Source organism: Ustilago hordei (genome assembly GCF_900519145.1).
Source record: "Ustilago hordei strain Uho2 genome assembly, contig: UHO2_contig_01, whole genome shotgun sequence".
Lineage (NCBI taxonomy): Eukaryota > Fungi > Basidiomycota > Ustilaginomycetes > Ustilaginales > Ustilaginaceae > Ustilago > Ustilago hordei.
In genome coordinates this window covers 2,610,709-2,637,487 of record NW_024545270.1, presented here as the reverse complement: position 1 = coordinate 2,637,487, position 26,779 = coordinate 2,610,709, and the positions used below count along the sequence as shown (strand labels likewise).

Sequence of the window (26,779 nt, the reverse complement as noted above, 5' to 3'; positions counted from 1 at the left end):
GCGGGTGAAAGTGCGGATGTGGGATTGTGATGGTCGTGATTTCTGGAAAGCAAGACAAGACAAATCGCGAGCGATTATTTTTTTTTTGACGATGCTGAGTCGTTGATAGCGGAAGACCCGATGGGATGCTGAGACGGTCTAGAATTGCATCGAGGGTTTGAGAGTGGAAAGAGCCGATGATAACGCGCCAAGTATCGTTGAGGGATGCTGTAGACGGTGGACGTGATCCTGTTCCAAGTCTGGCGAAAGGGGTGGATTGGAGGATGAAGGACGAGGGGCAAGAGGTGATGATGATGGACTGTAGCGAAGAGGAGTCGCAGTTTGAGAATGTCGCCTAGCCAAAGGAGCGACGATGGCCGTTTGGTTAGGCCTACAAATTCCAACTGAATTAGCGAGCAAACAAAAGGGGCTACAGACCTGTGTGTGTGTGTGTGTGTGTGTGTGTGTGTGTGTGTGCGGGTTGAGTGTGTGTCTGAAAGAGACCGACAGCGAGAAGCAGAGGAATGCTGCTGACTGTCGTGCAGCAAAGCAAACACGCTGGCCAATCAATAATCTCAACATAAAAAACAAAACAAAACAAAACAAAACAAAACAAAAAAGGCGCAGTGTGGTGTTGCGCTTTTCTTCTGTCTCTCGGCTTGCAAGCGCAGAATTGTTTTTATTTTGTGAAATCACTCTTCCCGCAGTAGCAGAAAAGCATGTGTGTTCAGCGTGATGCGCCGATGGACACCGAAGGAGTTTGAATTTTTCTCGCGTCTGAAAAGCAACACAGAGAGCAAGAGCAACACAGCGAGACAGGAGCTTCATTCGAAACACTGCTCAAGTGCTACTCCGACCCACCAAAGGGATCGCCTGTCTCGCCCTCTCGCTTCATCGCCTCTTCTGACACGCATTGTCTTGCACAGCACAAACCCTTGAAACCAGGCTCGAAATCGACAACCGAGCAGCAGCAGCAATTTCACCCTCCAAGTCACGCCACCCTCCAGCTCGACAACTCCGAGCGAGCGCACGCCAGCGTTACAAAATCTTCCCTCTCCGTAGCGTGGGTCAGTGTGTTGATTGAATTCGCGCTGGCCCCCATATACCAGCAGTCGATAAGTAAGGGTGAAGCACTTTGCAGTGCTGTCGAAATGCTCCACCAAAATCGAGCGTGCCGAGCGGCGAGCAAAGCTGCGTTCGGCACAAATCCTCCTTTCCCTCGATGCCCCTTTTCAATGCTCCAAACCCAGCTTATTATCAGTCTCAATCTTTGACGTGGGTTTAGAAGCATCAAACTTTCGCAGAGGGGGCTCCCGGTGGAGCTGAGTTAGGATGTCGAGGAGCGAGATTGTGAAGCTCAAGCTTTTTGTGCAACCACCAATGCTCGAACAAGAGGGCTGAACTAAGGAGGCATCCTTGCCTCGGTGGAACTTTGTTGCGTTGGTACCCAACTTGATCCCACTGACGGATCGACATTACCAAGCCATTTTCGGTTGTCCCAGTACTGTACGATGCTAGCTGCGATTGGGTGAGTATCAGTCTCGCGCAAATGTTGCAGGGACCCTAGATGGCATGACGGTGACAGCAAGGCAATCACATGTGATCTCCGATACGCATGATCGCTTACATCGCAGCACCAATCGCAATCGGAACGGAGCCGATCTTGCCAAGGCTTACGGATCGGAAAGGAGCCACACTTTTTGAACGAAGGGCTGCGGATGATGCGATGCGAGGCTTTCAACATGCGCTGCGCAAGCCGAAGCCAGAGAGATGGCGCTACTGTAATTGCAGACCTGTGCAACTCGGACTCGCTCGGAAGATCGCCAACAGCACTCAAGTTGCACACTGGATTGGCGCCATCTCGACCTGTCTCTTCCATCAGGTCGTTTATGATGTTCGAGGTCTTCCAAGATACCATATGAGTGTACCACCACAGCACAAAGACCGAGTCGACAAGACCAAGACGCAGCGGCCTCGATGGCATGGTCAGCTGGACGAGAAGGAATGAACAAGATAGCCCAGACTTGATTGGCAGCAACTGCAGACAGGCGAGCGCTTTTTCTCCGATCTGAACTTGAGATCTGGCACCTCACGTGTCAGCTGTTAGTCATCAGCTCTAACACAATTTCCTCGGATTTTTCCGCATCTTCCCGCACGAAAGGTGTGCGTTCCAAGGTCATTCCCGGACTTGTCGGAAGGTCATCGGTTTGAAAATAGCCCGCCCTCTCAAAGTGCGAATTTGCTCCGGTGAACAAAACACAAGGCTGAATTCGCTTTTCAGGTGCATTTTGAAGATGTGGAGAGGGCAACTCTGTATTTGCAGCCAATCATGATCTGAAATGCTGTGTGTGGAGTGTCAATTTGGCTTGAGATTGGGCAAGAGAGGCAGCTTTTACCGGTCATCAACGTCAGAGACCGGTTCACGGCTTGCCTTGTGCTTCCCCGCCAGATTCACAATTTTACGGGTGGATGCGTTGGCTGCAATCACACGGCATTCTTCCTAGCCGCTCGTCCGGCCGGTCCAACCTCATCTCGCCCGGACAGGTCGAACCTTGCCTTGCTTTCCGATGGATATAGAACTAGCCTTCCTTTCTTCCTTCCATCATATCTTCTCTTCTAACCATCACAACGCTACTCAAGCAGCTGTCGATCACCGCAACCACTTCACCGAGTTGAAGCGATAAGAACATCGTCAAGCCATCTCATCGCATCCATCCACAAAGATCGTACAGCTTTCCTTTCGTCTCTCGCTCCTTAGCCCGCTCCAGATCACAGTAGCGGCTTTTACCCTCTGCTAACCCCTATGACACTCCTCGGCCTGGCTCGTTCTCAAGCTCGTACCTCTGCTTCACGACTCGTTGCTTTTGCCTCCTCTGCCTCTTTCAAGGACGCTTCTACGATTCCTATCGCCGCTGTAATGTCGTCGCGATACAACTCCAGCTTGACCAAATCCGGTGGTATCGGCAATGGTCCCATGTATGAGGGTCAAAGTGCCATGCCTCACCTTCCCGTCCCTGCCCTCGAGCAAACTCTCCAGAAATACCTCCGAAGCACCGTTCCTCATCAAACCAAGGATTCGCTCGCCAAGACCGAACAAGCCGTCCAATCCGCTCTCTCCGGTGCCGATGCCAAACTCGTCCAGACCCTTCAGCAGCGTTTGGAGGATCGAGCTACCAAGGAAGGCCGCGAAAACTGGCTCAGCGAATGGTGGAACGATGCAGCCTATATGGCTTACCGTGACCCTGTTGTTCCCTACGTCAGCTACTTTTACTCGCACAAGGACGACAAAACCCGTCGTACCGGCCCCAAGCGTGCTGCTGGCTTGCTCAAGGCTTTCCTTGCTTTCCGTCGCCTTCTTGAGACTGAACAGCTTGCTCCTGAGAAGGGCAAGGCTGGTCCTTTGTGCATGAGGTCGTACAAGTGGATGTTCAATTCGAACCGTATCCCCGAAAAGCCCTCCGACACTGCTGTCAAGTACGATTGGGAGAAGCATAACCATCTCGTAGTCCTCCGCAACGGTCACTTTTACCAATTCGACCTCATTCACAACGGTCAGGAGCTTAGCGAGGCCGAGATTGAATCGCAACTCCAAAAGATCCTCTCGGACAGCGCTTCCAGCAAGCCTGCTCCTCAGCCTATCGGTGCTTTGTCGTCCAACAACCGTGACAAGTGGACCAATTCGCGCAAGGCTCTCGCCTCGCTTCCCGGTAATCAGGAGGCATTGGAGCAAATCGACAGCTCGGTCATCGTTGTTTGTCTCGACGAGACCGCTCCTCACAGCATCGAGTCTACTGCTTGGCAACTCTGGTGCGGTGATGGAAAGAACCGTTTCTACGACAAACAGCAGATCATCACCTTCGCCAACGGAAAGTCGGGTTTCATGGGTGAACATTCCATGATGGATGGTACCCCCACTCTGCGTCTCAACGATTTCGCACTGCAGGCTTTGCAAGCTGGTAAGATCGATCTGGGTAGCTCCAACCGTACCGATTTGCCCGCACCCAAGCAGATCAAGTTCAAGACGGACAAGACGGTCCAAGCTAAGATCGAAGAATCCATCAAAGATTTCGACTCGCTCATGGGCCGCCACGACCTATCGGTGCTTGACTTCCAAGGATACGGCAAAGGAGCGATCAAAAAATTCAAATGCTCTCCCGATGCTTGGGTCCAAATGGTCATCCAACTAGCCTACTACAAGATGTACGGTAAGCCTTGCCCCACGTACGAATCTGCTCAAACACGAAAATTCAAATGGGGACGAACCGAAACCATCCGTTCCGCCTCGATCGAATCCAAAGCTTTCTGCGAAGCAATGGAATCTCACTCCTCCTCCGACGCGGAACGATACGAAAAGTTCCAGGCTGCTGTTAAACAGCATCTCTCGTACGCCTCGGCTGCTGCTGATGGTCAAGGTGTTGACCGTCATCTCTTTGGTCTTAAGAAACTGTTGAAGGAGGGAGAGAAGGTTCCGGCGATTTATGAGGATCCAGCGTACGGCTTGTCTTCGACTTGGAAGTTGTCGACTTCGCAAATCTCGAGTGAGGTTTTCGCATGCTGGGGATTCGGAGAGGTGACGCCGGAGGGCTTTGGATGTGCGTATGCGATCAAGGAGAATTCGTTGACTTTTACCATCACTTCGTTGAAGTTGGGTGCAAGTAATCTCAGACACTATATCAATGAGGCTGCGGTGGAGTTGAGGGATTTGCATCTGCGTCTGCAGAATGAGGGGGCTAAGGCTAAGGCTTAAGCAAGTTAGAGATGGAAGTTGAAAGATGAAATCCGTTGCAATTGAATGTGCAATTGAATGTACACAGAGTTGCTTCCGTTTGATTTCTTGATCTCAATGCAAGTATAGACTATGTTTTTGTAGGTGTTCTGTGAGAGTGTGCCACTGTAGTAGAATCCAAGACGATGAGAGCAGTGCGAGCGAGTGTGAGTCTCGATGAGCTATCGTTGTGGAAGGTGGAATTTGGGCTCCATTTTCTGTGCCTTTTTTTTCTGATATGATTTTTTGTCTGCAGTTTTTTAGTTGCTTTCCTTCTTTGTGTGGAGGTGGACGTGCCCAAATTTTTGCCGGAGCTGACTTCAGGGTTCAAGAAGATGCCAACCTCGTTTCTTTCGATGCTCAGTCCTTGTTACTACCAACATAAGCTTTCTCTCTCCGACGGAGAGCTCAATAGCGATCATGCTGCGGTCGCTATTCAGGATAGCTCGGATGGTAAGCCTACAAATACAACCACCAACAATAGCTTCGAGCAGCAAGATCGCATCAACCTCGATAGCGAGCCATCACCATCACATCGACTATCGTTCATTCAGCTCATCAACCCCTTCCCACAATGTCGTCCAACCGGCCTCCCTCGAGTCTAGCTCCGAAACTTCAACACTACCGACAAGCAGCATCAGCCCTCCATCGGTCTCAACCTCGTTCGTCCCACGTCAAAAATTCGAACTACCCACAACCACTCCCTCCTGGTATGCCGGTCACATGGCGCGGGCGATCCGCTCAATGCCATACCTACTCGCACGCTACCCCCCACCTCTCGTAATTGAGGCTAGAGATGCACGACTGCCACTAACCTCAATCAATCCGGTGTTTGAAAAGCTGCTTCGCAAGGCACCTACTGCTAATGACGGACTGGACGGTCTCCCGCATTGCTCTCCTTCTAGTGGGGCTGGCGTAGACGGCTCAACATGGCGCACTCGCCGCTTAATCGTCTATCTTAAACGTGATCTCATATCTGCCCACGTCGAAAGCTCGATTCTGTGCGCCCTGCGCGAACGAGATCCGCTGCAACAGGTCCTTTTCGTAGACACCCGGGTAGATGCAGATGTGAAAAAGGTGCTGTATTGGGTTCAAAAACAAGCACGCAAAATCTCTTTAGATGAACAGATCAGCTGCCCTCCGAGCAAGAAGTCGGAAAAAGCGGAGAAAAGAGCCAAAAAAGGACTTTCAGGAGCATTCAGGCACACTCCAACACCGGAAGAAGGGGTCAGGTTGTTGATTTTAGGAATGCCAAACGTGGGCAAAAGTAGTTTGTTAAATGCGTTGAGGAGGGTGGGGACGGGAAAGGGCAAGGCGGCTAGTACGGCTCCTCATCCGGGTCATACTAGGAAGTTGACTGGTACTGTTAGGATTAGTAAGGCGGGACCAAGTAAGGTCGAGGCCGAACCAGCGAGAGAGATGGGTGGAAGGAGGAGTAGGAGGAGTGCAGCAGCGGTGGCGGCGGAAGAGGAGGAAAGAGCAGCTGAGCAGAGTTCATTTGTCATTTCCTCAGATCACAGCGGTGAACGGTCAACAGAAGAAAGCAAAGATGCAGAAGGAATCGAGTCGAAGAAAGAGCGAAAAGATGTGCCAATCTACGTATATGATACGCCCGGAGTCATGGTTCCCTTTCTTGGTCATGGCGCAAGTGGTGCTGAACGTGGGATAAAACTTGCCATCACTGCTGGGATCAAAGATTCTTTGTTCGATGTTCAGCTTCTTGCCGACTATCTCCTGTTTCGTTTAAACCTTGGTGCGCCTGCGTGCTCTTCTGCGGAGGGTGTGGCGGTACCAAGCTACGTCTCGAATCTCCCGCTCTCGCGCCAAGAATATCTCTCAACATGTGACGACACGCTCGGTCGCACGAATTCGATCACTGAACTGCTGTGGCATGTTGCAGGCAAAGCCCCCGGTTCACTCCGCAAGGGAAATGTTAGGGATCTGGACGCAGCAGCGCAATTCATGCTCCAACACTGGAGGTTGGGCAAGCTGGCTAGGAATACAGAGTTGGATTTGAATACCGAGGATGATGGGGAAATTAGGAGCAAGGTGAATGATTTCTTTGATAAGGGGGGTGATGTGCAGGCCACTGAGGGCGTTAGTGCCGCACCTATAGTCTTGGAGAGGCAGGAGGGGGAAGCGAGCGACGGACAAGGTGCAGAGAGTAGAACACAGCAAAAGAAACAACAAAAGAAGATGGATGTTTTGGCGAGAAAGAGAAAGTTGATGGATAAAGGCATTGCTGTTGGCAAGTCGAAAGGCACCAACAAGCCAACGTTCAAGGGCAGGGCCAAGAAGAAGCGCAAGTGATTGCGACACTCTGTTCTGGCTTTTGGATCGAATCGCACTTGTACTTGTATCCTCCACATTATTAATCATCAATCGTCAATCATCAATCTCGCATCGACTCGCCTTTTTCGCCTCACTTGTGAAAGCCATCTATACTGAGACGAGGCTACAAGTTGTTCTTTTCAAAAGCTGACACTGATACCCTTGGAGCTGGGTGACAGCTTAGTTCTTGGGCTTATATTCAGTAGGACCCAACATAAACTCAGGTCGTACGATCTTGTTAAACTGCTCCTCGGTCATAAAGCCCAAAGCGACAGTGGCATCGACCAACTTGGTACCCTCCTTATGAGCCTTCTTGGCGGCAGCGGCGACATTATCGTAACCCAAGTGCGAGTTCAAGATGGTGGCCAACATCAAACTCTCATTGAGAATGTTGTTGATGGTATCCCTGTTTGCCTGGATACCGACGACGCAATTCTTGGTGAAGCTCCTTGCACCATCCGCAAGAAGTCGAATAGACTGGAGCAAGTTCTTAATCAACACGGGCTTGAAAACGTTGAGTTCGAACTGACCGTAAGAGCCAGCGACAGAGATAGTTGTGTTGTTACCCATAACCTGAGCTGCGACCATCGTCAGCGCCTCGCACTGGGTTGGGTTGACTTTACCCGGCATGATCGAAGATCCAGGTTCGTTCTCAGGAAGGCTGAGTTCACCAAGACCGCAACGAGGACCAGAACCGAGGTAACGAATGTCGTTGGCGATCTTCATAAGCGAAACAGCGACAGTGTTGAGTGCGCCGGAAGCTTCAACGATTGCATCGTGGGCTGCGAGGGCTTCGAATTTATTTTCGGCTGTTTCGAACTTGAGACCTGTGATGTTGGAGATTTCGGCTGCAACTTTCTTGTCAAAGCCAATGTAGGTGTTCAGGCCAGTTCCGACAGCGGTACCTCCTTGGGCCAGCTGGGATAAGCGGGGGATGACGGCTTTCACGCGCTGAATACCGTTCGAAACCTGCTTAACATACCCGCTGAACTCCTGACCAAGAGTGAGAGGGGTAGCGTCCTGCAAGTGAGTGCGGCCGATCTTGATGATATCGTCGAACTCAGCTCTCTTGGCATCAAGAGCAGCACAAAGTTGCTCTAACGCAGGGAGGAGCGACTTGGTAATCTGCGTAACCGACGCAACGTGCATAGCGGTAGGGAAAGTATCGTTGGACGACTGACTCATGTTGACGTGATCGTTTGGGTGAACAGGTTCCTTGCTACCCAGTTGACCTCCGAGGATCTCGATGGCACGGTTAGAAATGACCTCGTTGACGTTCATGTTGGTCTGGGTACCCGAACCGGTTTGGAAGACGACGAGGGGGAAGTGGGCGTGGAGTTTGCCGGCGATGACTTCATCGGCGGCTTGGCAGATGGCATCGGCGACTTTGGGGTCGAGGCCGTACGACTTGTTGACGGTAGCAGCGGCTTTTTTGAGAACACCGAAAGCTTCAATGAGAGGTTCGGGCATGCGTTCTTGAGGTCCACCGATGTCGAAGTTTTGAAGGGATCGTTGAGTTTGAGCGCCCCAGTAGCGGTCGGCGGGGACTTGGAGGGGACCGAAAGTGTCCTTCTCGGAACGGAACTTGGCTTGCTGGGACATGATGAAGGCGGAAGAAGCAAAGGCTCGAGTAGCGGTGGGGATGGCGGAGGCGAAGGCGATGGCGAGACGCGGAGGGGCGACCCGGGTGGATGCCTGTCAGTGAAGAAAGGGGGTAAGGAGTAGGCGAAGAGGAGTGGAGGATTGAACCAAAGCAACGTCGGCAATGGAGATGGATGGTGTCTAAGGTCAGCGTCAATGATGGTGATGGCGAGCAAGTAAGGGGAGCAAGAGGAAGCTATCGCACTGCTTGGCTGGAGCACGGAGGCGAACGGGCCAAGCGGTTATGGAACGGGCCGGGCAAACTCATGCACCTCGGAATGAGCCATGAGAGAGATCGAGCTGCTCCACGTCCACCACTGGTCATTGCTATCCATCCTTTCTCCATCGCATGCGAGCGAGCAAAGCGATAGCAATGCATATGAGACGGCCAAAAGGTGGAGCCGAACAGGTGCGCGCGCGCGAATCGGCGTTGCATTTCCCTTGCCGCGAAAGCCGCCTTGTACTGCCGTCGATTCGGCCCTCGCCCAAAAAAAAAATAAAAAAAAATAAAAAAAATGGTGGATTTTACATCGTATTTTCCCCCCACCTTGTTCCTAGCTTCCTGACGAAGAGATGAGCTACGACTGCCTTGGATGCATCCACCTGTTGCGCTTTCCGTCGTGCTATCAGGCCTGCATCCTGGTCCAAGGCTGCGCTGTATGAACTTACCCCAATGGATCGGAGAGCGACAGATCGGGCAGCCATTTTGGAAAGTGATATCCGATTCAATTGAATCCGAGCGAGTTTTGCTGAGGAGGAGGAGGAGGAGGAGGAGGAGAGATGTGTGGATGAAAGAAAGGTGGAAAGATGCGAACCAAGGGTCAGATCGGAACAAAGTGTTGTGCTCTCTCTCTCTCTCTCTCTCTCTCTCTCCATATGTCCTCGAATCATACGCACGCTTTGCCGCCCCACCACCGAGTGAGACTTTTTTCGACTTTCATTTGAAAGATCAACTTGTCAACCCTAACCCTCCCGATCCATGATCAAGTCCTCCTCTCTCGATGTCTCTCTTTCGTGAGCGCCTCCTTCCCGCCAATCACTCTCGCTCTGCTCATTTGTCCATCCTGCACAGACCAAAACGGCACTGTTTTTGCTTTCTTCTGGAAACTTTCCGGGCTTTTTGTCCATCTTCCGCCTCGATCCGTGACTTTGCAAGCTGGCGTGCCCTTTCGAAAAATTCTAAAGCCGAAAAACCTCCACCTTTGTCGCCATCAATACTCACACCTTGCAAGTTGCAACATGTTGTGAGATTGCTAGATTTCAACATTTCTGCATAGTTTGGAGTGAGGTTATGAGGACCCAAACCACTTGCTCCAGCTCCCACCGCCACTCTCGGCATCATCCCGCTGCTGAGCATGCTGGGGTGGTCCATCATCAAGCGAGACAGCCCGACCAAAAACATCTTCCAATCCAGTCGGGTTTTGTGGTTCCCAAAACCGCTGTGGACCCAATTGAAAATTGTTGTACTTTTTCGGTGGGCATCTAGTATTGCTTCTGTTGATGCTAGTCGATGTAGCCGCAGAAGCGGGTGCAAAGGAATTGCTAGACCAAGTCGATACTGATGGTCGTGCTGGTGCGGGAGCAATTTGTGATGAGCATTGTTCCCATTCTTGTTCGGATGAGATGGATGCACGACGTGCAGTGTAGGTAGCAGCATCTTGCATTACTGCGTCTCCATCTGCGTCTCGTTGAGGCTGAGGCAAGAATGTCTCGTTGTCCTCTTGCGACCCTGCGGTAGCCATTCCGAACCCGTTCGACTGACTGGATTGCGGTGCGGCAGCACAAAGACTGAGACTAGTGAGAAGGGGGTCGTTAGCAAAATCGATCCTGCTGGGAGCACCATTTGGTACAATAGGTTTCGATACAAGCTGCAGCGGTGTAGGAGAGTCTAATCTCAGCTGAGATGCAGCGAGCAGGGTAATGCTGGTTTCACTGGTCAACATCGTGAGCGCCGAGAGCCACAAGAGTTGGGTCGGATCCCGCTGCAGCCAGCAAATGGCGCTGTCCAACATATCGGCGCGTAAGGATGCAATGGCTGTCAGAACAAGTATTGTGATCCGAACAGAGAGGATGATTTGCTGACTTAGACGCCAAAGTTGCAGCCCAGTTGCCTCGACTCGCATCTGCCGCGCTCGTGCCTTGTCGGAGGAGCGTTTGAGAGGGTCGAAGCGCGAACACTTCTGTAGCAACTTCGGTGTGGCCAACAGAGCGAGCAACGCGGCCGACGCTGTGTAGGTGGAAAACGGCTGCGACTGGATGCGATCTCGGAATAGCTGCACGCTGGAAGCCGCTGCAACTGGATTCAGACACACAGCCAGGTATCCAGCCCATATGCTCGCATTGACAAGCACAAAGACAGCCATGGCCAGCCTTGAGCCGTGCTCAGAGTCTACGATGCCGCTTATACGACTTGCTATGCCGAGTCGCACCGTTGTGGCAGAGCGAAGACCACCCTTTGTGTTGGACGGTATCGGATCGGATGAAGAGACTGACGCTTTTGCTCCTCTCGCACCTTGTCCATCGGCCAAGTCAGCCAGCGAAGCCTTCTTCTTCAGCTCTAGCCACTTGCCCAAGCTCCAACTACGAGCGAACTGATCTCTTTCCGATATCCTCTCCTGCACTTTCGGCGCGCAATCAGCGCAGACCGCTGGGTATCTCGCAGCTATCGAAGCCTCGTACGCCGGCAGCTCCTCCAGCTTCTCTCGGTATTCTGCATCATCCTCGCTAGGCAGATAGTCGGCAAGCATGTTGAGCCTCAGCACTTGGTTCGTTCGACACGTGTGGCAGAATGTAAATCCGTCTTTGCCGGGCAAAGTTCTGGGCTGGGTTGGTGAGGAAGTCTTGGCCGGTTTGCCTGACTTTGACGGTCGAGTGTGCTGAAGAAGGTGGCTTCGATTTCGATTCCATTCTTCGTCCCACATTGGACGTGTATATTGTTCAACAAGGGTGCCATCTTCGAGTGTGACGTTCTGGCAGTGACAATGCGAGCAAAACCAGTTGATGGGTGTGCCGGTGGAGATGATGGTAGTGCATGACGTTGCGACTGTGGAAGGATGTGGAGTGTGGACATTGCTCGATCCATGAGCCTTGTTGTCAGGTCCATACGGGGGGAGGATGATGCTGGTAGTGCAGCAGAAGAAGCATTGTCGCTGTGGATACCCGGATGGCTGCCTGCCGGACCATGGGAGGAGCTTCCACATTGTGCTCACTGCGATGCCCGTTCCACTTTCAATACTATCCTAGCTGGCTGTCGATTGCTTCGATTGCAATGTATATCACCTGGATCTTGCCGAATCGACGCGGCCACAGGTATTGCCTTTGATTGGGGATCAGGTGGTAGTGGCATCCATCTAAGCTGCTCATGGCAACCAGTTGGAGATGTCGCTTTTCAATCACGCCTGGCTGAAAATCTCAATTCAGGGTCCAATCCGAAAAGGAAAAAAGGAAAAAGGAAAAAAGAAAAAAAGAAGAAAAAAAAGAAAGAAAAAATAAAAATAAAAAAATGCTGCGCCTTCTTGCCACCCTTTCTTTCCCGCTTGCTCAGCCATCACTCAGAAGATGCTTAAAATCTTCCCAGATCTTCTCGACTCCTCCACCTTGACCACATCGCCTCTCCATCACCAATACCTTTCCCTTCCGCTGCCCACCATCACATCAACAGGCAACATGAAGACAATGCTACGATCCAAAAGCCTCGCCCCAGTGGCCAGGCTTCACAGCAGCCGCACCATCTCATCCAGCTCTTCACCAAGCAGCTCATCTCGAGCAGCAGCACTCGCCAAAGCAGCCCAAGCTTCCGCCACCGCTTCCGAAAGATTATCCGCCCGAGGACCTTCAACGATGGGCCCTTCCTACAACTCTCGCCAGAAGGCCACCTCATTCGACGCTCCCCATCGCCTCCTCTCCGAACACGACGAGGCAAGCGCACAGTACAACCTCAGCTCTTCCCAAACACGTCGTTCCAGAGCAGCTCGTTTCGGCACTAGTCGACATGCCACTTACGCCTCCCCACTCCTCCAGACCGCAGCATCCGATCAAACGCATCGTACCGCAGAGGAGAATGAACTGGAGGACGAAGAGCAACTCGCCCTAGCCTACGCCTCTCCCACCGGCACATCCACCTCCTCCATCTACCTACCCGAATACGTCGCATGGGCAATCTCACAACTCATCGCAGCCGCAAACGATCCAAAACTCGTTCGTGCAGATCATCTTAAACTAGCCCATCTCACCGATCCACAGCAACACATGGCTGAAGCTGCCCACATTCCACCCAAACGTTCGTCGTTGCTACATCTTGCGACCGTTTCCCCGCATCGATATGCTGCCATCTTGGCTGTGCTTTCCGAGGTGCGTCAGCGGTTGTACACCACGAGTCCCGTGGAGGGCAGTGAGGGAATCCGAATGGAAGAGGCTTTACCGAGTTGGACACCGGATACAGTGTTAGACTTTGATTGTGCTGCTGGGGAAGGGCTTTGGGCTGCAGCACAGGTCTTTCGTCAAGGTGGTGCAGGTAGTACGTCAGTTAAGCATTATCATGGATATGATAGGAGACCGAATCTGTTGAAGAGTGGCAAGAAGGTTGCGCAGAGTTCTGCGTCCAACGTTTCCCCCACTGGCCCTAAAAAGCCGGAAAGGGAGATGAAACTGAAGGATGAGGGCGAGCAAATTCAAGTCGATGGAGTGACGTACTATGAGCAAGGTGCTGCAGTAGAACAAGACCTCGAAGAAAAGCAAGCAGAAGAGGTGGAAGAGGAATATTTCTCAGGACCAAAATCAGCCATGGCTTTAGTCGAAAAGACTTTCCAATCCGTCCCACTCGCCAAAGACCTCGCTTCTGCCGGCTCAGCAGGTCGTTCACTTGCAATATCCGCCTTTGCCCTCAGCCTGATGACTAACGACAGTAACCGGGTTGAAGCCGTCCAAGCAATGTGGAACTCTGGTGCCCAAGTCATCGTCATCATCGACCGATCCACCCCTCGAGGCTTTGCCAGTGTTGCTTCCGCACGAGCACAGCTCCTCCAACTCGGCAAACAGACTCAAGCTGGAGCACACGTGGTTGCGCCATGTTCGCACGATAAACCCTGCCCACTCTTGCATCCTTTTGCGATCAACTCGAGCGTGGCAGCAGCAGTAGGTGTTAGATCAGACACAGGTAATCCTGCCAAGAGTAAGGATGTGTGCAGCTTCACCGCCAGATATCACACTCCGACGTTTTTGAGAAAGACGAAAGATTCGGATAGGGGAGAGGAGAATGTCGGCTATAGCTATGTTGTGGTCAGACGTGGAGTTAGGCCGAGTTTGGTTGGGGAGGCGCAGCGGAGGTTAGCGTCGGGGGAGAAAGCGGTTCAAGGGGATTTGGTAGGGATGGTGGAGCAGTTGGCTGTGCAAGCGGGCAGGACCAAGACTGGGATTTTGGATTTGATTAGGAGTCCGAACAAAGCTACTGGTGAGTGGAGAACGCTTGAGGAAGTTGGTGATAGTGCTGCAACGCTAGAAGACGCTGATGGAGAGAGAGGGGAAGGAGAGATGTCGGACGAACAAGCAATGGATCAACTCCTCAAGCTTCTTCCTGACGCACTCAAGGCTGAAATGCAAACTTCCACCTCGCCAGACGAACAAGCGCAGCAATTGACACCAGAACAATTGGATTCGATCATGGCTTCTTTACGCTCCTCCTCCGCCACCACCACCTCCACCTCCTCTTCCGCTGCTCCTACTTCCAGCACCTCCGACTTGCAGACGGTTTCGGAAGACGGAAAGGGGACGATCATAGATCCCGCTCCTACGGCGCAAAGCGAGCTTGCCATGAGGCTAGAATCGTATTCCTGGCCCCGGCTTATCAAAGCGCCGCTGAAGAAGGGAGGACATGTGACACTCGACGCTTGCTGCGCCTCGGGGAACATTGAAAGGTTTACGATCAGTAAGGCGTCAGGAAAACAGGCTTATCAGGATGCAAGAAAGAGTAAGTGGGGTGATTTGTTTCCTCATCCACCGAGGAGTAGGAGTGTGGTTAAGGTGTTGAACCCATTGACTGCGCTGGAGTATCAGCAGGAAACCGAGGCTGATGCTGAGGTCGAGCTGGATGGCCTTCCACTGGAGGAGGTGGATCTAATGGATAGATTGACTCTCCGAGCACCATCGAAACTCAACTCGGCTACAACCTCGAAAGCAAACAAAGGAATCCAAATCCTCGGATTGGAAGGAGAAGACGCCGATTCAATCCTCGCTGAACTCTTCTCCGACCTGCCTCCCTCCTCCTCCTCCCCGACTACCTCCTCAAAGGGAGCGAATTTGGACCGGGGCATAGCATCCTACCGCCTCATCTCTCCCAACCTTGTCACCCCGACCAAAAAACAGGAGAAGAGACTACACATTAACTACGCTAAAAAATGGGACCCCAACTCTGCTCCCACCCCGTCTAGCCGTGCTGCTGCTGCTCGGCTGGCTAACAGCAACACTAACCTTAGTACTCGACCAACTCTACAGGCAAGTGGTGGGGAAACGGCGGCAGAGCTCGGAGAAGACGATGCAGAGGCCGGCTTCCAGAGCAGTTTGCAGTCCCTACCGCCTTCAGGCGCAAAGATGAGGAGGAGTAGTAGGAAGAAAAGTCGTGGCGATTGGGATTTTGAGTTGTTTGGTCACTCAACCCTGTGACACGCTCGTGCTGTAATGATTGCCCGTGGACGCAGATGGTGGATCTTATGCAAGTTCAGGCCGTGTTATGGCTTTGGGAATGAGGCTGTGTTGCATGAGAAGATAGGCATTGAGAAGCGACGGTATACAGATCAACAACAACAACAACAACAACAACAAAGAATGAAACACACGGTGCGGTAAATCTCAGTATGAGATATCTGCCAGCAATCATAGCGGCAGAGCAGGGTTGCGGAATACGACGAATGGGTGAGCCAAGCGAGCAGAACAGCGAGGCCCCAACAAGTGAGAGAATAAGGCGGGGAAGTGGACACGGGCCGGACCAAAAGCGGCCAAACATCTCGACTCCCCTCCCTCTCCCAACCTATTGGCATCATCCAACAGTGGTAGCAGTCTGACCCGGCAAAGTCGCATTACTCCTTGGCAACGGCGAACCCGTGATGCCCTTCCCATTCGCATTCGAGATCGTCGCAGCAGCCAACAAGCCTTCCCCTCCACCACCATTCTCTGCATTATTCCCGAGCGCCAATCCGCTCAATGCCTCTTCTAGCCCATTTTCACTTGCTCTGCTACTCTCTCTGCTCATCTTTCCGCCCTCTTGCATCAGCCCGCTTCTTGCCGCTGCGACAGGATTGGCGGGTAAGCCAGCAATCCCACTTAATGTATCCACTCCCGCTAACACCCGGTTCGCCGGGGAAGGTCCACCGTTTGCTGCATCGAACAGCGCCGCAGCAACCGGTTTCGGGGGTAAGTTTGGGTTGCTTCCACTTTGCTGTCTCGAATGACCCCTTGCTTTGCCGAAAGAAGGCGTATGTTGATGGCCCCTCAAACTCTTCGCCGGACTATCCGGTGTGGACGGGGTAGCAAGCTCAGCAGGCTGCTTAGTCGGACTACCCAAAACCCCCCCTCCATTCGAACGAGACCGTTGTCGATTGCTAAGGCTCGAAATGATAGCGCTCGCATCATCACCATCATACGGTTTGATTTTTGCTGGGACTCCGTTGTCGTCAATAAGTTGCGGCGGAGGAGACATGACCGTTCGGAGATAGGCCTTTTTAGCAACTGCAGGATCGGCAAAGATGATAAGAGCGGTGGTGTCGTCGACCCATTTAATCTTGTAGCCTCCTTTTTCTTCTTCGTATGCAGCGAAAACTTGTTGGAGATCGCGAGTTTTGAGTTGAGGAGGGAAACCGGAGAGTTGGAGGATGCGAGTCACTAGAGGTGAGAGGAGGGGGAGGGCTGAGGCGACGGACATGGTGGCCGTATTTAGAATGTGGAGTGAATTGTTGGTTTGAAAGAGCTTGGAGAGCGGATAGGAATGAGTGTGCAGATGCAGTGATGGTAAGGTTCGGTCGAGGATCAAAGGCCAAGTTCAGGAGTGAAGGAACGGATTCTTGAATCGCAGAGCTGATTGCGGGGCAACTGGTGTTTCCGAGGCTTAGGACTGAGAGAAGCGGTTAATTAGTGTGGTGCTTGGGTATGAAAGCGGATATGCAAGGAAAATAGTGATCGAAACGATGGAAAGTGAGGAATAAGCAATTGCAGGAGCTATGTCGATGAATCGAAGGGATGTGGCAAACCAATCTGTTAGAGCGCGAATGGAGACCGAGTCGAAGGAAGCGTGGGAAATGGAAGCTGAGAGAGACAGGAGCCAGAAATTGGGGTGATGGGAGTAAGAATCGAAGTGGCAGGAAAGAGGGGTTGGAAAGATGGAGTGAGCGACGGAGACATGAGAGATGATGGTGGGATCAACAGTTGCCAATGAAACGATGTCGACGTGTTTAGACGTAATCCAGCTGCAACCCTCTTTCCTGGTGCGTCCTCACCAGCTCGGCTTGGCGGAGAAAAAAACCCCTCCCTCCCCCCTACGCAAGCACGGCAGGGCACAACGCTTTTTGCTTTCCATCCCGACGCTGTTAGCCGCTGCCGTGTCGCTGGGCGGTGCGTTTTCTGATTGCTAAACAAACAAATCCAGAGCTCAAAGCTTGAGCTTCTGCACCAACCTGCAAACTCAAGCTTGGTTGTGCACATTGCGTATGCTGACTTCCCCTCTACACAAGCACCAAGTTGGAGTATGGCATTGCAGAGGTTCACGCAGTCGTGCTTTGCCGAAGTTGCCTTTGTGTGCTCGCGTTTGATGGCCATTCACACAATGCCGACGCCTATCCCTCTTGTGTTCGACATGTCGACGTAACAAAGGCAAAAAAAATTGAAGCTCAGGGTCAACCATATCGTAGCACTTGTTCATCCTTAGAACACGATCATCTTGCAAGCCAGGTAATGCGACGCATCAAACCAAAGCAGCGAGCTCGAGGCACCAACGATGTAATTCCTAAGTCGGTCCATGGTAACTTTCAAAGATACTATCATATCCGCAATCCCACAACCGCCGATGACGATAACGATGCTGCAGACGGCAATTCAGCTAGTCGCTCGACAGTCGTGTGGCAGCCATCTTGCGCTTCCTTACTGCACACTATGCTCATACAGGCTCGGTTGCAACAAGTTCGGTAGGCGAGGAGGAAACGCGGATGTTCAGTGTACTAGACATAGGCTGTAACTCCGGCAAACTCACCATTCAGCTCGCACAGACCCTTCTTGCTCTCCTTCGCAAGGTGAGTGGTGATGGTACAGGGGTGGAGATCATAGGTGTCGATATCGACCCGAAGCTGATTGGACAGGCGAAGGAAGCAGCGGGTATTGCGAGGTCGCTTCATCGCCCCCCAAAACTCAGCTCTGAAGAAGGTGTTGCGGGAGGAGAGCAGCTGCCGACAGAAACAGTTTTCTTTCCGTCTTGCTTTCCTGCGCTATTCGGTCCCTTGAAAAGTGCTGCAAATGATGACGAACGAGGGGCGAAAGGACGACGAGCCAGCACGGCACATCTCGAACCACGATTGCTACGATTGATAGCAGCAGAATGGGTCCACCCCTCCCCCGCGACCAGCTCATCCTTTCACTACTCTCTCCACCCTCTCTCCCACCTGACCAATCTCGACAAGCGCCAATACTCAACCATACTTGTGTTGTCCATCACCAAATGGATCCACATCCAACGATCCGATTCCGGCCTGACTCTATTCTTCGCTCGCCTCTCATCCACTCTCTTACCCGGCGGATTGTTATTTTTGAAGAGACAGGAATGGAAATCGTACTCCACGCCAAGAACCTCGACGCTGGGATGAAGGGCAAGATAAAGGGGCTGCAGATGAGACCAGGCGGAGACTTTGATCTCTTATTGGAGAAGATCGGGTTCAGGTTGATGGAAAGGATTGGTTGGGGGAGAGGGAAGGGTTTTGAGCGGCCTCTACAGGTGTTTTGCAAGGTAGGAGGCCAACAGGAGGAGGAGCTGGTGAGGCAAGTGCTGGAGCGGGAGGCAAGGTTTGATTGGCTTTGTAGACCGCCAGATGCCCTAGAATAGCCGATCGAAAAGTCCCAAGAAATGCAAAGCAAGAGCCAAGAGACGCTTTCGTATGTGTTTGCGCTTGAATGGCGTGATCGAGTGCTCGGATTAGATTGCGTCTTGCCTCGGTCCTGGCCAAGGTAAGAAGAAGAAGGAGTGATCTTATCTGATTGCATCCCTCCGCATTGTGTCACTGCACAGACCAAGCGACAATGCATGCACTCGGCATACTTCTTGAATGTGCGTACGCATAAGCTCGATCTTGTGCGGCAGAGTATGACTCGCCATTGTCTTGGCAACGAGAAGTTAGAGTGCATTGTGCAGGGAGATGCTCGGAGGCAGTCGGAAAACGCAGAATCGTCTGGGTTTGTAGAGCTGTGGATGCAGGCGTTGGCTTTTATCTGATTAGATCCGCAGCTGCGATCGCGTTTGTGCAGCCGAGATTGCTGCTCCTGTGCCGCTCGCTCGCTTTCCTTTTTGCCGTCTGTGAAAGCGCAGATCAAAGGGATGTAGGGCTGAGATCAATGTACGCGACACGCACCAGCAACAAAGGAAGTGGGGGTGATGTGTGCCTTGTCTGCTGGCGATCGTGGCTGTCAGTGCTAGGCAGTGCCTCTGACGCTGGTGTGCGATTCCGCTGCTTTCAGGGAGAACTAAGCCAAGCTTCACTTTGTTTTAGGTTTTTCTTTCTTTCTTTTTTTGGGCTGCTCTGCTGTGTGATGAGCAGAAATCGAACTTTGATCGATCCTTTGAAAACGCCGTTAGCGAGCGCTCGCTTGGAGGAGCCCCTTGGACCCTAGCGTAACTCAAACGTAGGCCAAGCTCAAGCTCAACGTATGTTTGGCCTTAACAGCTGAGCCATCTCGGGCTTTGCGTAGACCTAACCTTCACACTACCACCAATACTCTATCCCCCTCGCTCTACTTTAAACCTCAGCCGAACTGCGAAATTCTACTTAAGAGCGAGAGGTAACATTCATCTTACCCCCCCCCCCCGCAAATATACCATCCACCTCGCCACCAAACCCAAGCAATCGTAGCATAGCCTAAATCGCACACGATGTCGTGTCCATTCGCCAAGTTCGCCTCGCTCTTCCCTTGCGCTACCAAAGAAGATTCCTCCTATCACCACCACTACTCCTCCTCCTCCTCCTCATCGTCATCATTATCATCGCCGAGCTCAAGCCTGAGCGAAGCACTCCGTCTCGGCACAGCCTCCAGCCATCGAGCGGTAGAAAAATCACTCGGAGTCTCACTCCTCCTCCAGTCCATAAACCCTTCCACTTCTTCCACTAGCCCGCTTAAGTTCGACAGAGTTGATTATATACGATTCAACATTATGCTGGCCTGCATCTACATTGCGTTGGAGGCAAGTTTGCACAACAGTAGAGAGCAAGTGTTGGTGAAAGCGTTGTTCAACGATGCAGGCTTGATGCAGGCTTTGGCTCGGACGCAGGGGTTGTTGAGGGATGTTGAGGTGCATCTTGGCACAGTGGAGCTCCACACTGGTGCCACACTGGCAGATCTAGCAGAGGCCTCAAGAGAGGAGAATGCAGCTATCTCTCTATCCAGTGTCGTTGCAGAGGATGTGGAGAGTGAGGGTGCTCGAGACAGGTTGCTACAGCTGGTTCAGAGCTCATTACCAATAGCACTGCTCTTGAACCCAACCGAGACTAGGAACACAGGGCTGACAGAAGAGCACATAGCGCTCCTAACACCAGCACAGATGCACGCAACCCTATCCTACGTATCCACTCTCCTCAGTCTATCCCAAACCGGCAATCGAGGCCCGTTGCTCTCCCACGCATACACAAGATACCTAGGCGACCTATCCGGGGGTCAACACATTGTTCGAAAACTATGCAAACGCTTTGCTACCGAAAAGGGGGACGGATTCGAATTTTACTCCTTCTCCGCAGGTGCAGACCTTAAGTCCAGGTTCAGGGTCGCAATGCAATCAACACTCCCCAACCCAGCAACAACCTCAGCACTGGTTGCCGAAGCGAACAGGGCATTCGACCTAAACACAGCCCTTTTCGAATCTCTACTCCCGGCAGACCTACGTATGCAACCCGAGAGAGTGCATGTAGAGCCGAATCAGAAGCTTGGAGCAGTGCAAGTAGCGTTGAAAGGTAAGGATACTGGGCATCGATGGATGATGGTTTCCCTAGCTTGCGTAGCGATGGCCTTGTGGATTGGACACAGTTTCATGTTGGTTAAGCAGGGGTTCGTGCAAGGTGCTGTAGCCTAAGTCTTGCATCATATATGTACTCTCCATAGCATTCGCAAAGGAATCGCATCTTCTACACCTGCCAAACATCTCCGCGAAGCCAATACGAGTGGGTGGAACACGTGCGATTCCGTCTCGAAGCAAGTCTGAAGAGCGCGTTGATGATTTGTGAGGCATTGAAAAAAGTGTCGTATCGTATCGACGTGAAAGACTAGGACAGGATAAAGCGGTCGTTATAAATACAATTATTGGTCGTTAGGCAAGCGGTGCAACCCGAGACCCCAGGCCTTTAGCGAGAGCGCAAGTGGGACTGGATGCCGCAGGGCTCGTTCGTCTTCTCGTTGGTCCTAATCTTCTAGAAGGAGATCTAGGAGGCCTGATCACACCTGCTGTTTGATTCAGAACCACTTTCTCCACCTTGTCCCCTCCATCCTTACTACTCACACCGCTCGTGTTGGTAACTTGACCAAGCACACCAACCTCTACCGCTAGTAGAAGTGAAGTGGTGCCTAATGGAGATTTCGGCATGCTTGTACTGATCCTAGCCTTACTTTTAGACGCTCTTGGAGGGGCGGGCAACGATTTTACCTCTCCCACTTTCTCTGACAATCTGCTTGGAGTTCTCGCCCTCCCCACCACCTCTTCGCCCACCTCCCTCTTCTGCTCCCTCTCCCTCTTCTGCTCTCTCTCCCTCTCCACCCTACAATCCCTCATTGGCGTAGGCTGGGGTAAATTCCAGGCACTCAAACTGTTCCTCAACCTCCTCTCATGTCGCTCCCCACCGCCCAGATCAACACTCCCACTCCCCGCCAAATTATGTTGACTAGCAGCCAACCTCAACTCCCTCCTCGCCTCCTTCAAACCACCAGACGCGGCCGCAGCCCGATCCAAACTACCCCTTCGCGTCACCGTCTCAATCTGAGACAACCAGTCACAGCTTCTTCCCGTCGGATCGGCCAAACGCAGCTGATCGAAGGTAGAGATGATTTGTTCCGGCGGTAGGATACGTTCTACTGGGAAAGGTGGGGTCGAGGATCGCACTGAATATTCTTCTTCGGCGGTGAGGACGAGGTTGAGTTTGGGTGCAAAATCAGGTGAGAGTCGGGCACTAGCGTCAGAGCCATCCGAGACATGATTATCGGAAGCAAGGCCAGGGGAATGAGTGCGGCTTGCTTCACGCGTAGGCCCAACAAACTCGTAACTGAAATCGCATCCTCGCGTTTCGACACGCTTCGGACTGCTGTGCTGTAACTGTTCCACCGACGAATCTTGCATATCTTCCTGCGAAACGGCAAAGACTTGCCTGACGCCTTGTCTCGAGGTCGACCTTTCGCGCAACGAGCTGAGAGTGTGTTTTGTGAGATTGAGCAGTGAGGTTGTTCTTGACATTCCTTTCAACTTTGCTGGTTGAGAGAAGGAAGCGTCCGGGTTGGTGTGACTCTGTTCGCTTGGCGACGTGAAGCTCGTCTCTCCGTCATTTACCTTTGCCTTGGGAAGCAGACGGAAAGACCTCAACCTGGGGAAGCCTCTGGAAGGTTTGAGCTGTCGAACCTGCACATCGCTCCCTTCAACCCCGCTAGACTCGCCGACAATAGCAGCTTGTTCAAGACTGAGACCTAGACCCACCGCTGGCTCCTGCCTCGTTGCGTCGGAGGCGGTAAAGTTGTCTCGCCAAGCCAAGATGCGAGCAGAACCAAAGCGCAATATCGAACCCGAGCGGCGATGCTTCCCTAGAGGCAAAGTGCCACCGCTGATCGTCGCCCTAGAAACGTCGCGATCGTCGTTGAGCGGAGTGCTGGATCTTGGTCCGGAATGGACAGCACTATGACCAGTCGCGATGGAACCGGATTTGACTTGCGTGGGTGCTGAGAGGTCGACACCATCCGATGACAGCAGCTGAGAGCTCGAGATGCTGTTTCGTCGATTCATAGACAGACGTCCATTGCCTGAGAACGAAAGTGAAGAAGAAGCAGTGGACAAAGAACGCTTGTGGCTACGTCGTTGGCGTTTGGAGTCCACAGCAGGAAAGACTTGCGATGCGAAGGAAGAGAGTGCGGGACTAGCATTGGTGCGCTTGGGCGGCTGGTTGATGGTGATGTGCTCTTGAAGGCTGTTCAAGTTTTCTGAGGTGCTCATCTCCTGCTCATCGTGTTGCTGAGGGACAGGTGACTGACACAGCTCTTGAAAAGCAGTATACCGCCCGAAGGTGGAGCTAGTCGAAGAAGTCTGACACTTGCGTGTTGCTTTGGGTGTAGCATCGTCCATGTAAGCGAGCTCGCCTGACTGGACCGTGGGGCTTGACTGGACCGTGGGACTTGACTGGACCGTGGGACTTGACTGGACCGTGGGACTTGACTGGACCGTGGGGCTTGACTGGACCGTGGGGAAGATCGGACTACTTTGCAAGCTCGTAGGTGTGCGAAAGCCGGATAGATTGCCCAACGATGGTCGCAAAGAGACGCGCTTCTGGTATCGCATCATCTGCGACGACATTAGGGTAGCGTCGTTGTGTAGCTTGATAGTGCGCGTCAATGCTTCAAGCCAGTCGTTCAGAGCTTCCGCGGAGGGAGCGCGAAGGACGATACGGTCCAAGTTGTTGCTGAAGAGGGAAGAGAGTGGTGTCGTGGGAGAAGGGGCACCGCTTAAGGCTAGATCCATCGACTCTCGAGAGAGGCTGAGTGATTTGATGGAGGAGGCGGCTGAGCTAGCCAAAAAAAGAGAGGCGTCATAGAGGCTACTGTTGGAAGCGGCAACTTTGGAGTAAAACTTGCGTGATCCCGAGGCGAACTTGGACCAAGGCTTCGATCGGCCTTCTGCGTCGGTCTTGGGCGAATGGAGAGAGGAAGCATTGAGACTGGACGCTGGAGTCTGGAAACTGACGCGACCGGCGGAAGCGATTGAAAGACGAGGTTCGGATTCTGAGATAGACTCGGCATGTAGCCGGTTCAGGCTCAAGGCAGACTTGGGTCGGAAGAGCCGAGCACTTCGAGGAGGCTCGGGAGCAGTCGTGCTGAGGACGAGCTCGGGAAATGGTTCGGAGCAGGTGGTGTTGATGTTGAGGTAGCCATAGTTGCGAATGTCGATCGAAGCGCATGTGTGGTCAGGATTGATCATGGCACAAGTGCGGTCCTTGTATACGAGCAGCTTGCCCTCTTCCAGACTGCACCATCTTTCTGACCACGCTTCACACGCGCTAGTCTGCGGTATGTCGGCGAGAATGGCTTGATCGAGCAGGAGATGGCCTTCATAGCGCGGCAGCCGCGGCTGCGAGGAGAGGGAAGAAGACATGCTTGCTCTGGTGTGCTGTTGAGCGCCTAGGTGGTGTATTGATAGAGGGAGATGGGCCAGACCCGGACGAGTCCCGATAGCTATCAGACCTCTTGTCGCTATGGCTTCACTCCATGCTTAGCGCAAAGATAAAGCCAGGGCTGACCAAGGACCTTAAGAAGTGATGGCGAGGTGCCGATGCAACAGAGCCGGGACAAAGACGGCGATGAAGGGTTGCTTTGTACCAGCTTAGTTGGGTGGGCAAGATCTTTGATAGAGGCCCCAGCTTGGTGGAGAGGAACAGGGAGCGAGCGAGAGTCGTGGTATCAACACAAAAAGCATAGTGACAAGTCTTGCTGAGCAACCAAAAGGGCTCAAAGCTCACACAAGGGAGAGCTTTCCCCTACTGCAAACCAGTATTTTGGCTTTTCATCACTCATCCTTCCAGACTTCACTCTATAAAGTCACACCAGCTGTCCGACGCCTCTGTTTTCCACACAACCCATCCAGGATCGCCTTTTGATTTCGACGCTTCATTCGCATCACACGTGCCACAATGAGAGGGGACATGCTTGTGGTACAACATCGCGTCTGAGCATCACCTCAAGTAGCTGTACACAGCAATTGTTTGCGCATGTAGTGTGTCTTCGCTTGGTTAGAGGCAAGTGGTATCGGAGAAAATGAAAGAAAAAAGTGATGTTCTCGGCTAAGTCCTGGAAAGAGAGAGTCGGAGCTGGCTACACCTCGCCTATAGTTTTCCAAACAACAGAAAGGCAGCAAGAGAGAGCGCTGTTGTGTTGGTGAACCTTTTCGCGATCAACACTTCGCGTTTTTGCTTGCCCACGTGTGTGTGTGTGTGTGTGTGTGTGTTATTTGTTGTTTTTTTTTTTTTTTTTTTTTTTTTTTTTTGTTTTTTGTTTTTTGTTTTTTGTTTTTTGTTTTGGCTGTGTGTTGCGTGGTGACCACGCTTGCATCCTTTCTTTTGACGTCAACAAACAAACAAATGCCACAAAGATGGTACACAGTGATAACGCTTGTCCTCTCTTGACGCCCAGTCTGAGACATTGCGATCTTGTAGGTGCTTGTCTGTTGGATTCCTGAACGATGCCTGCTGTACGGCGCTAGATGTCACATGCGAAACGGCTGGACGTGATGATGAACTGGGCTCATGAGTGCGCGTCCTTGCCGAGCCGTCGGAAACTCCATCTGTCGTTGCGTTGCGGGTTCGGTTTTGCCGCTCTTGCAAAGCGGAAACTCCGATAATGACTTGCCTTTGACGCAACAGTTGTTTCCACCCTGCATCGTTGAATTGTATTGCACTCATACCTCTGCTGTGCCTGCTGTGCCTGCTGTGCCTGCTGTGCCTGCCGTGCCTGCTGTCCAGCATGCCCTCAAAGCACATCCCACGTAGAAAAGCGTTACAGGATCCTGCTCATCACACAAGCTCACACGCTTGATACTTCTTTCAGAGCACTCTGCTATCTGAGCTATGAATCGTTTTTAACATTTCTCTCGATCTGGGCTAGCTCTTCCCCTCGGCAGCTTCAACAGCATTCTGTACGCTCAATCCGGCACTGGCCAAACCCCCTACAGCACTCAAAACTGTTGCTCCCAGCAACACCTTCTGGAATCTTGACCGCTTCGTCTCCTCATGTTGCTTCCGTTTGATACCCAGTATAGCCTGTTCTACCGCTTCCAGCCTATCGTGCGTCCTAATGTCCTCTTGAACTCGATACGTATTCCTTCGCCCCCATTCCCGTTTATCTCCGCCTGGTGATGGTGCTGAGGCAGACCTCTGCAGGTTCATCGGCGTATGAGATTTGAGTAGCTCTTCATGATCGAAATCCTCCATTCGCTCACTAGAACTCTGTCTGAGAGCCGAGTAGAAACTCTCACCGTCCTTCGCAAGAGCTTCTTCCAGATTTCTTCTCACCATACTCTTCCTCTTCGAAGCTAGCTGGCTCTGAAGTTTGAGAAGATGTTTTTTCTTGGCTTTCACAATCCTAGGGATCGCAGAAGAAGCAATGTAGCCCGCCGTACCGAGCACTGATAGGCCAGCAGCGATGCCTGTAGCCCAGCGTTCGCGGGTGGCAAAGGCTTTACCTTTTGCTTCTGCTTTTTCGATTGCAGAGTCAAGGTGAGACCATGCTGATTCGAATGATCGGATGGAGGAGCTGAGCGAGTTTTCTGCCCTGAGTGGTGGTCCAGAGAGCGGGAGGGCGTGAGTGAGGCAAGACAGTGCCAAGAGAATGGTGTATAGGGTGAGAATAGCCTTCATGTTTGCAGCCGGTTCGGATGCCGCTTTGGGTTTTGGGATGGTGGCTATCAGGACGGCAAGAGGAGGTCGGGGCGGTTATGTAGCAACTCGAGTTGGCCTGCTGATCGTTATCCAGCCTTTCACTCATGCTAACATCGTCGAGTAAAGCACACAGGTCTACGTATAGCCTATCGAAACGAATCTTCCGCAGGAACCAGTATCGATCAGCTTCGCTCAACCCTTATCGTCACCG

At 52.3% G+C, this 26,779-nt stretch overlaps 11 protein-coding genes across 11 annotated transcripts; 5 read left to right on the top strand and 6 right to left on the bottom strand.

Annotated features, from left to right (window-relative positions):
- Positions 1–1,381: 1,381 nt before the first annotated feature.
- On the bottom strand, positions 1,382–1,963 carry UHO2_00713 (uncharacterized protein; the record flags this gene model as incomplete). The annotated part of the gene is made up of 1 exon (XM_041557333.1): positions 1,382–1,963. One exon carries the CDS (start codon positions 1,961–1,963, stop codon positions 1,382–1,384), a length of 582 nt encoding a protein of 193 aa, XP_041413267.1.
- An 819-nt stretch (positions 1,964–2,782) lies between these two features.
- UHO2_00712 (putative carnitine O-acetyltransferase, mitochondrial precursor) lies at positions 2,783–4,726 on the top strand (the record flags this gene model as incomplete). The annotated part of the gene is made up of 1 exon (XM_041557332.1): positions 2,783–4,726. The coding sequence occupies one exon, from the start codon at positions 2,783–2,785 to the stop codon at positions 4,724–4,726; it is 1,944 nt and encodes a 647-aa protein (XP_041413266.1).
- Positions 4,727–5,164: 438 nt separating this feature from the next.
- Positions 5,165–7,054, top strand: UHO2_00711 (uncharacterized protein; the record flags this gene model as incomplete). The annotated part of the gene is made up of 1 exon (XM_041557331.1): positions 5,165–7,054. The coding sequence occupies one exon, from the start codon at positions 5,165–5,167 to the stop codon at positions 7,052–7,054; it is 1,890 nt and encodes a 629-aa protein (XP_041413265.1).
- Positions 7,055–7,255: 201 nt separating this feature from the next.
- On the bottom strand, positions 7,256–9,421 carry UHO2_00710 (putative FUM1 - fumarate hydratase; the record flags this gene model as incomplete). Its single annotated transcript, XM_041557330.1, has 2 exons — positions 7,256–8,770; positions 9,386–9,421. The coding sequence occupies 2 exons, from the start codon at positions 9,419–9,421 to the stop codon at positions 7,256–7,258; spliced, it is 1,551 nt and encodes a 516-aa protein (XP_041413264.1).
- Positions 9,422–10,005: 584 nt separating this feature from the next.
- UHO2_00709 (uncharacterized protein) lies at positions 10,006–11,916 on the bottom strand (the record flags this gene model as incomplete). Its single annotated transcript, XM_041557329.1, has 1 exon — positions 10,006–11,916. The coding sequence occupies one exon, from the start codon at positions 11,914–11,916 to the stop codon at positions 10,006–10,008; it is 1,911 nt and encodes a 636-aa protein (XP_041413263.1).
- Positions 11,917–12,382: 466 nt separating this feature from the next.
- On the top strand, positions 12,383–15,373 carry UHO2_00708 (uncharacterized protein; the record flags this gene model as incomplete). Its single annotated transcript, XM_041557328.1, has 1 exon — positions 12,383–15,373. One exon carries the CDS (start codon positions 12,383–12,385, stop codon positions 15,371–15,373), a length of 2,991 nt encoding a protein of 996 aa, XP_041413262.1.
- A 373-nt stretch (positions 15,374–15,746) lies between these two features.
- UHO2_00707 (uncharacterized protein) lies at positions 15,747–16,628 on the bottom strand (the record flags this gene model as incomplete). Its single annotated transcript, XM_041557327.1, has 1 exon — positions 15,747–16,628. The coding sequence occupies one exon, from the start codon at positions 16,626–16,628 to the stop codon at positions 15,747–15,749; it is 882 nt and encodes a 293-aa protein (XP_041413261.1).
- Positions 16,629–16,923: 295 nt separating this feature from the next.
- Positions 16,924–18,555, top strand: UHO2_00706 (uncharacterized protein; the record flags this gene model as incomplete). Its single annotated transcript, XM_041557326.1, has 4 exons — positions 16,924–17,036; positions 17,159–17,314; positions 17,434–17,883; positions 17,913–18,555. The coding sequence occupies 4 exons, from the start codon at positions 16,924–16,926 to the stop codon at positions 18,553–18,555; spliced, it is 1,362 nt and encodes a 453-aa protein (XP_041413260.1).
- A 1,277-nt stretch (positions 18,556–19,832) lies between these two features.
- UHO2_00705 (uncharacterized protein) lies at positions 19,833–21,023 on the top strand (the record flags this gene model as incomplete). The annotated part of the gene is made up of 1 exon (XM_041557325.1): positions 19,833–21,023. The coding sequence occupies one exon, from the start codon at positions 19,833–19,835 to the stop codon at positions 21,021–21,023; it is 1,191 nt and encodes a 396-aa protein (XP_041413259.1).
- A 234-nt stretch (positions 21,024–21,257) lies between these two features.
- Positions 21,258–24,290, bottom strand: UHO2_00704 (uncharacterized protein; the record flags this gene model as incomplete). The annotated part of the gene is made up of 1 exon (XM_041557324.1): positions 21,258–24,290. The coding sequence occupies one exon, from the start codon at positions 24,288–24,290 to the stop codon at positions 21,258–21,260; it is 3,033 nt and encodes a 1,010-aa protein (XP_041413258.1).
- A 1,501-nt stretch (positions 24,291–25,791) lies between these two features.
- On the bottom strand, positions 25,792–26,547 carry UHO2_00703 (uncharacterized protein; the record flags this gene model as incomplete). Its single annotated transcript, XM_041557323.1, has 1 exon — positions 25,792–26,547. The coding sequence occupies one exon, from the start codon at positions 26,545–26,547 to the stop codon at positions 25,792–25,794; it is 756 nt and encodes a 251-aa protein (XP_041413257.1).
- Positions 26,548–26,779: the final 232 nt, after the last annotated feature.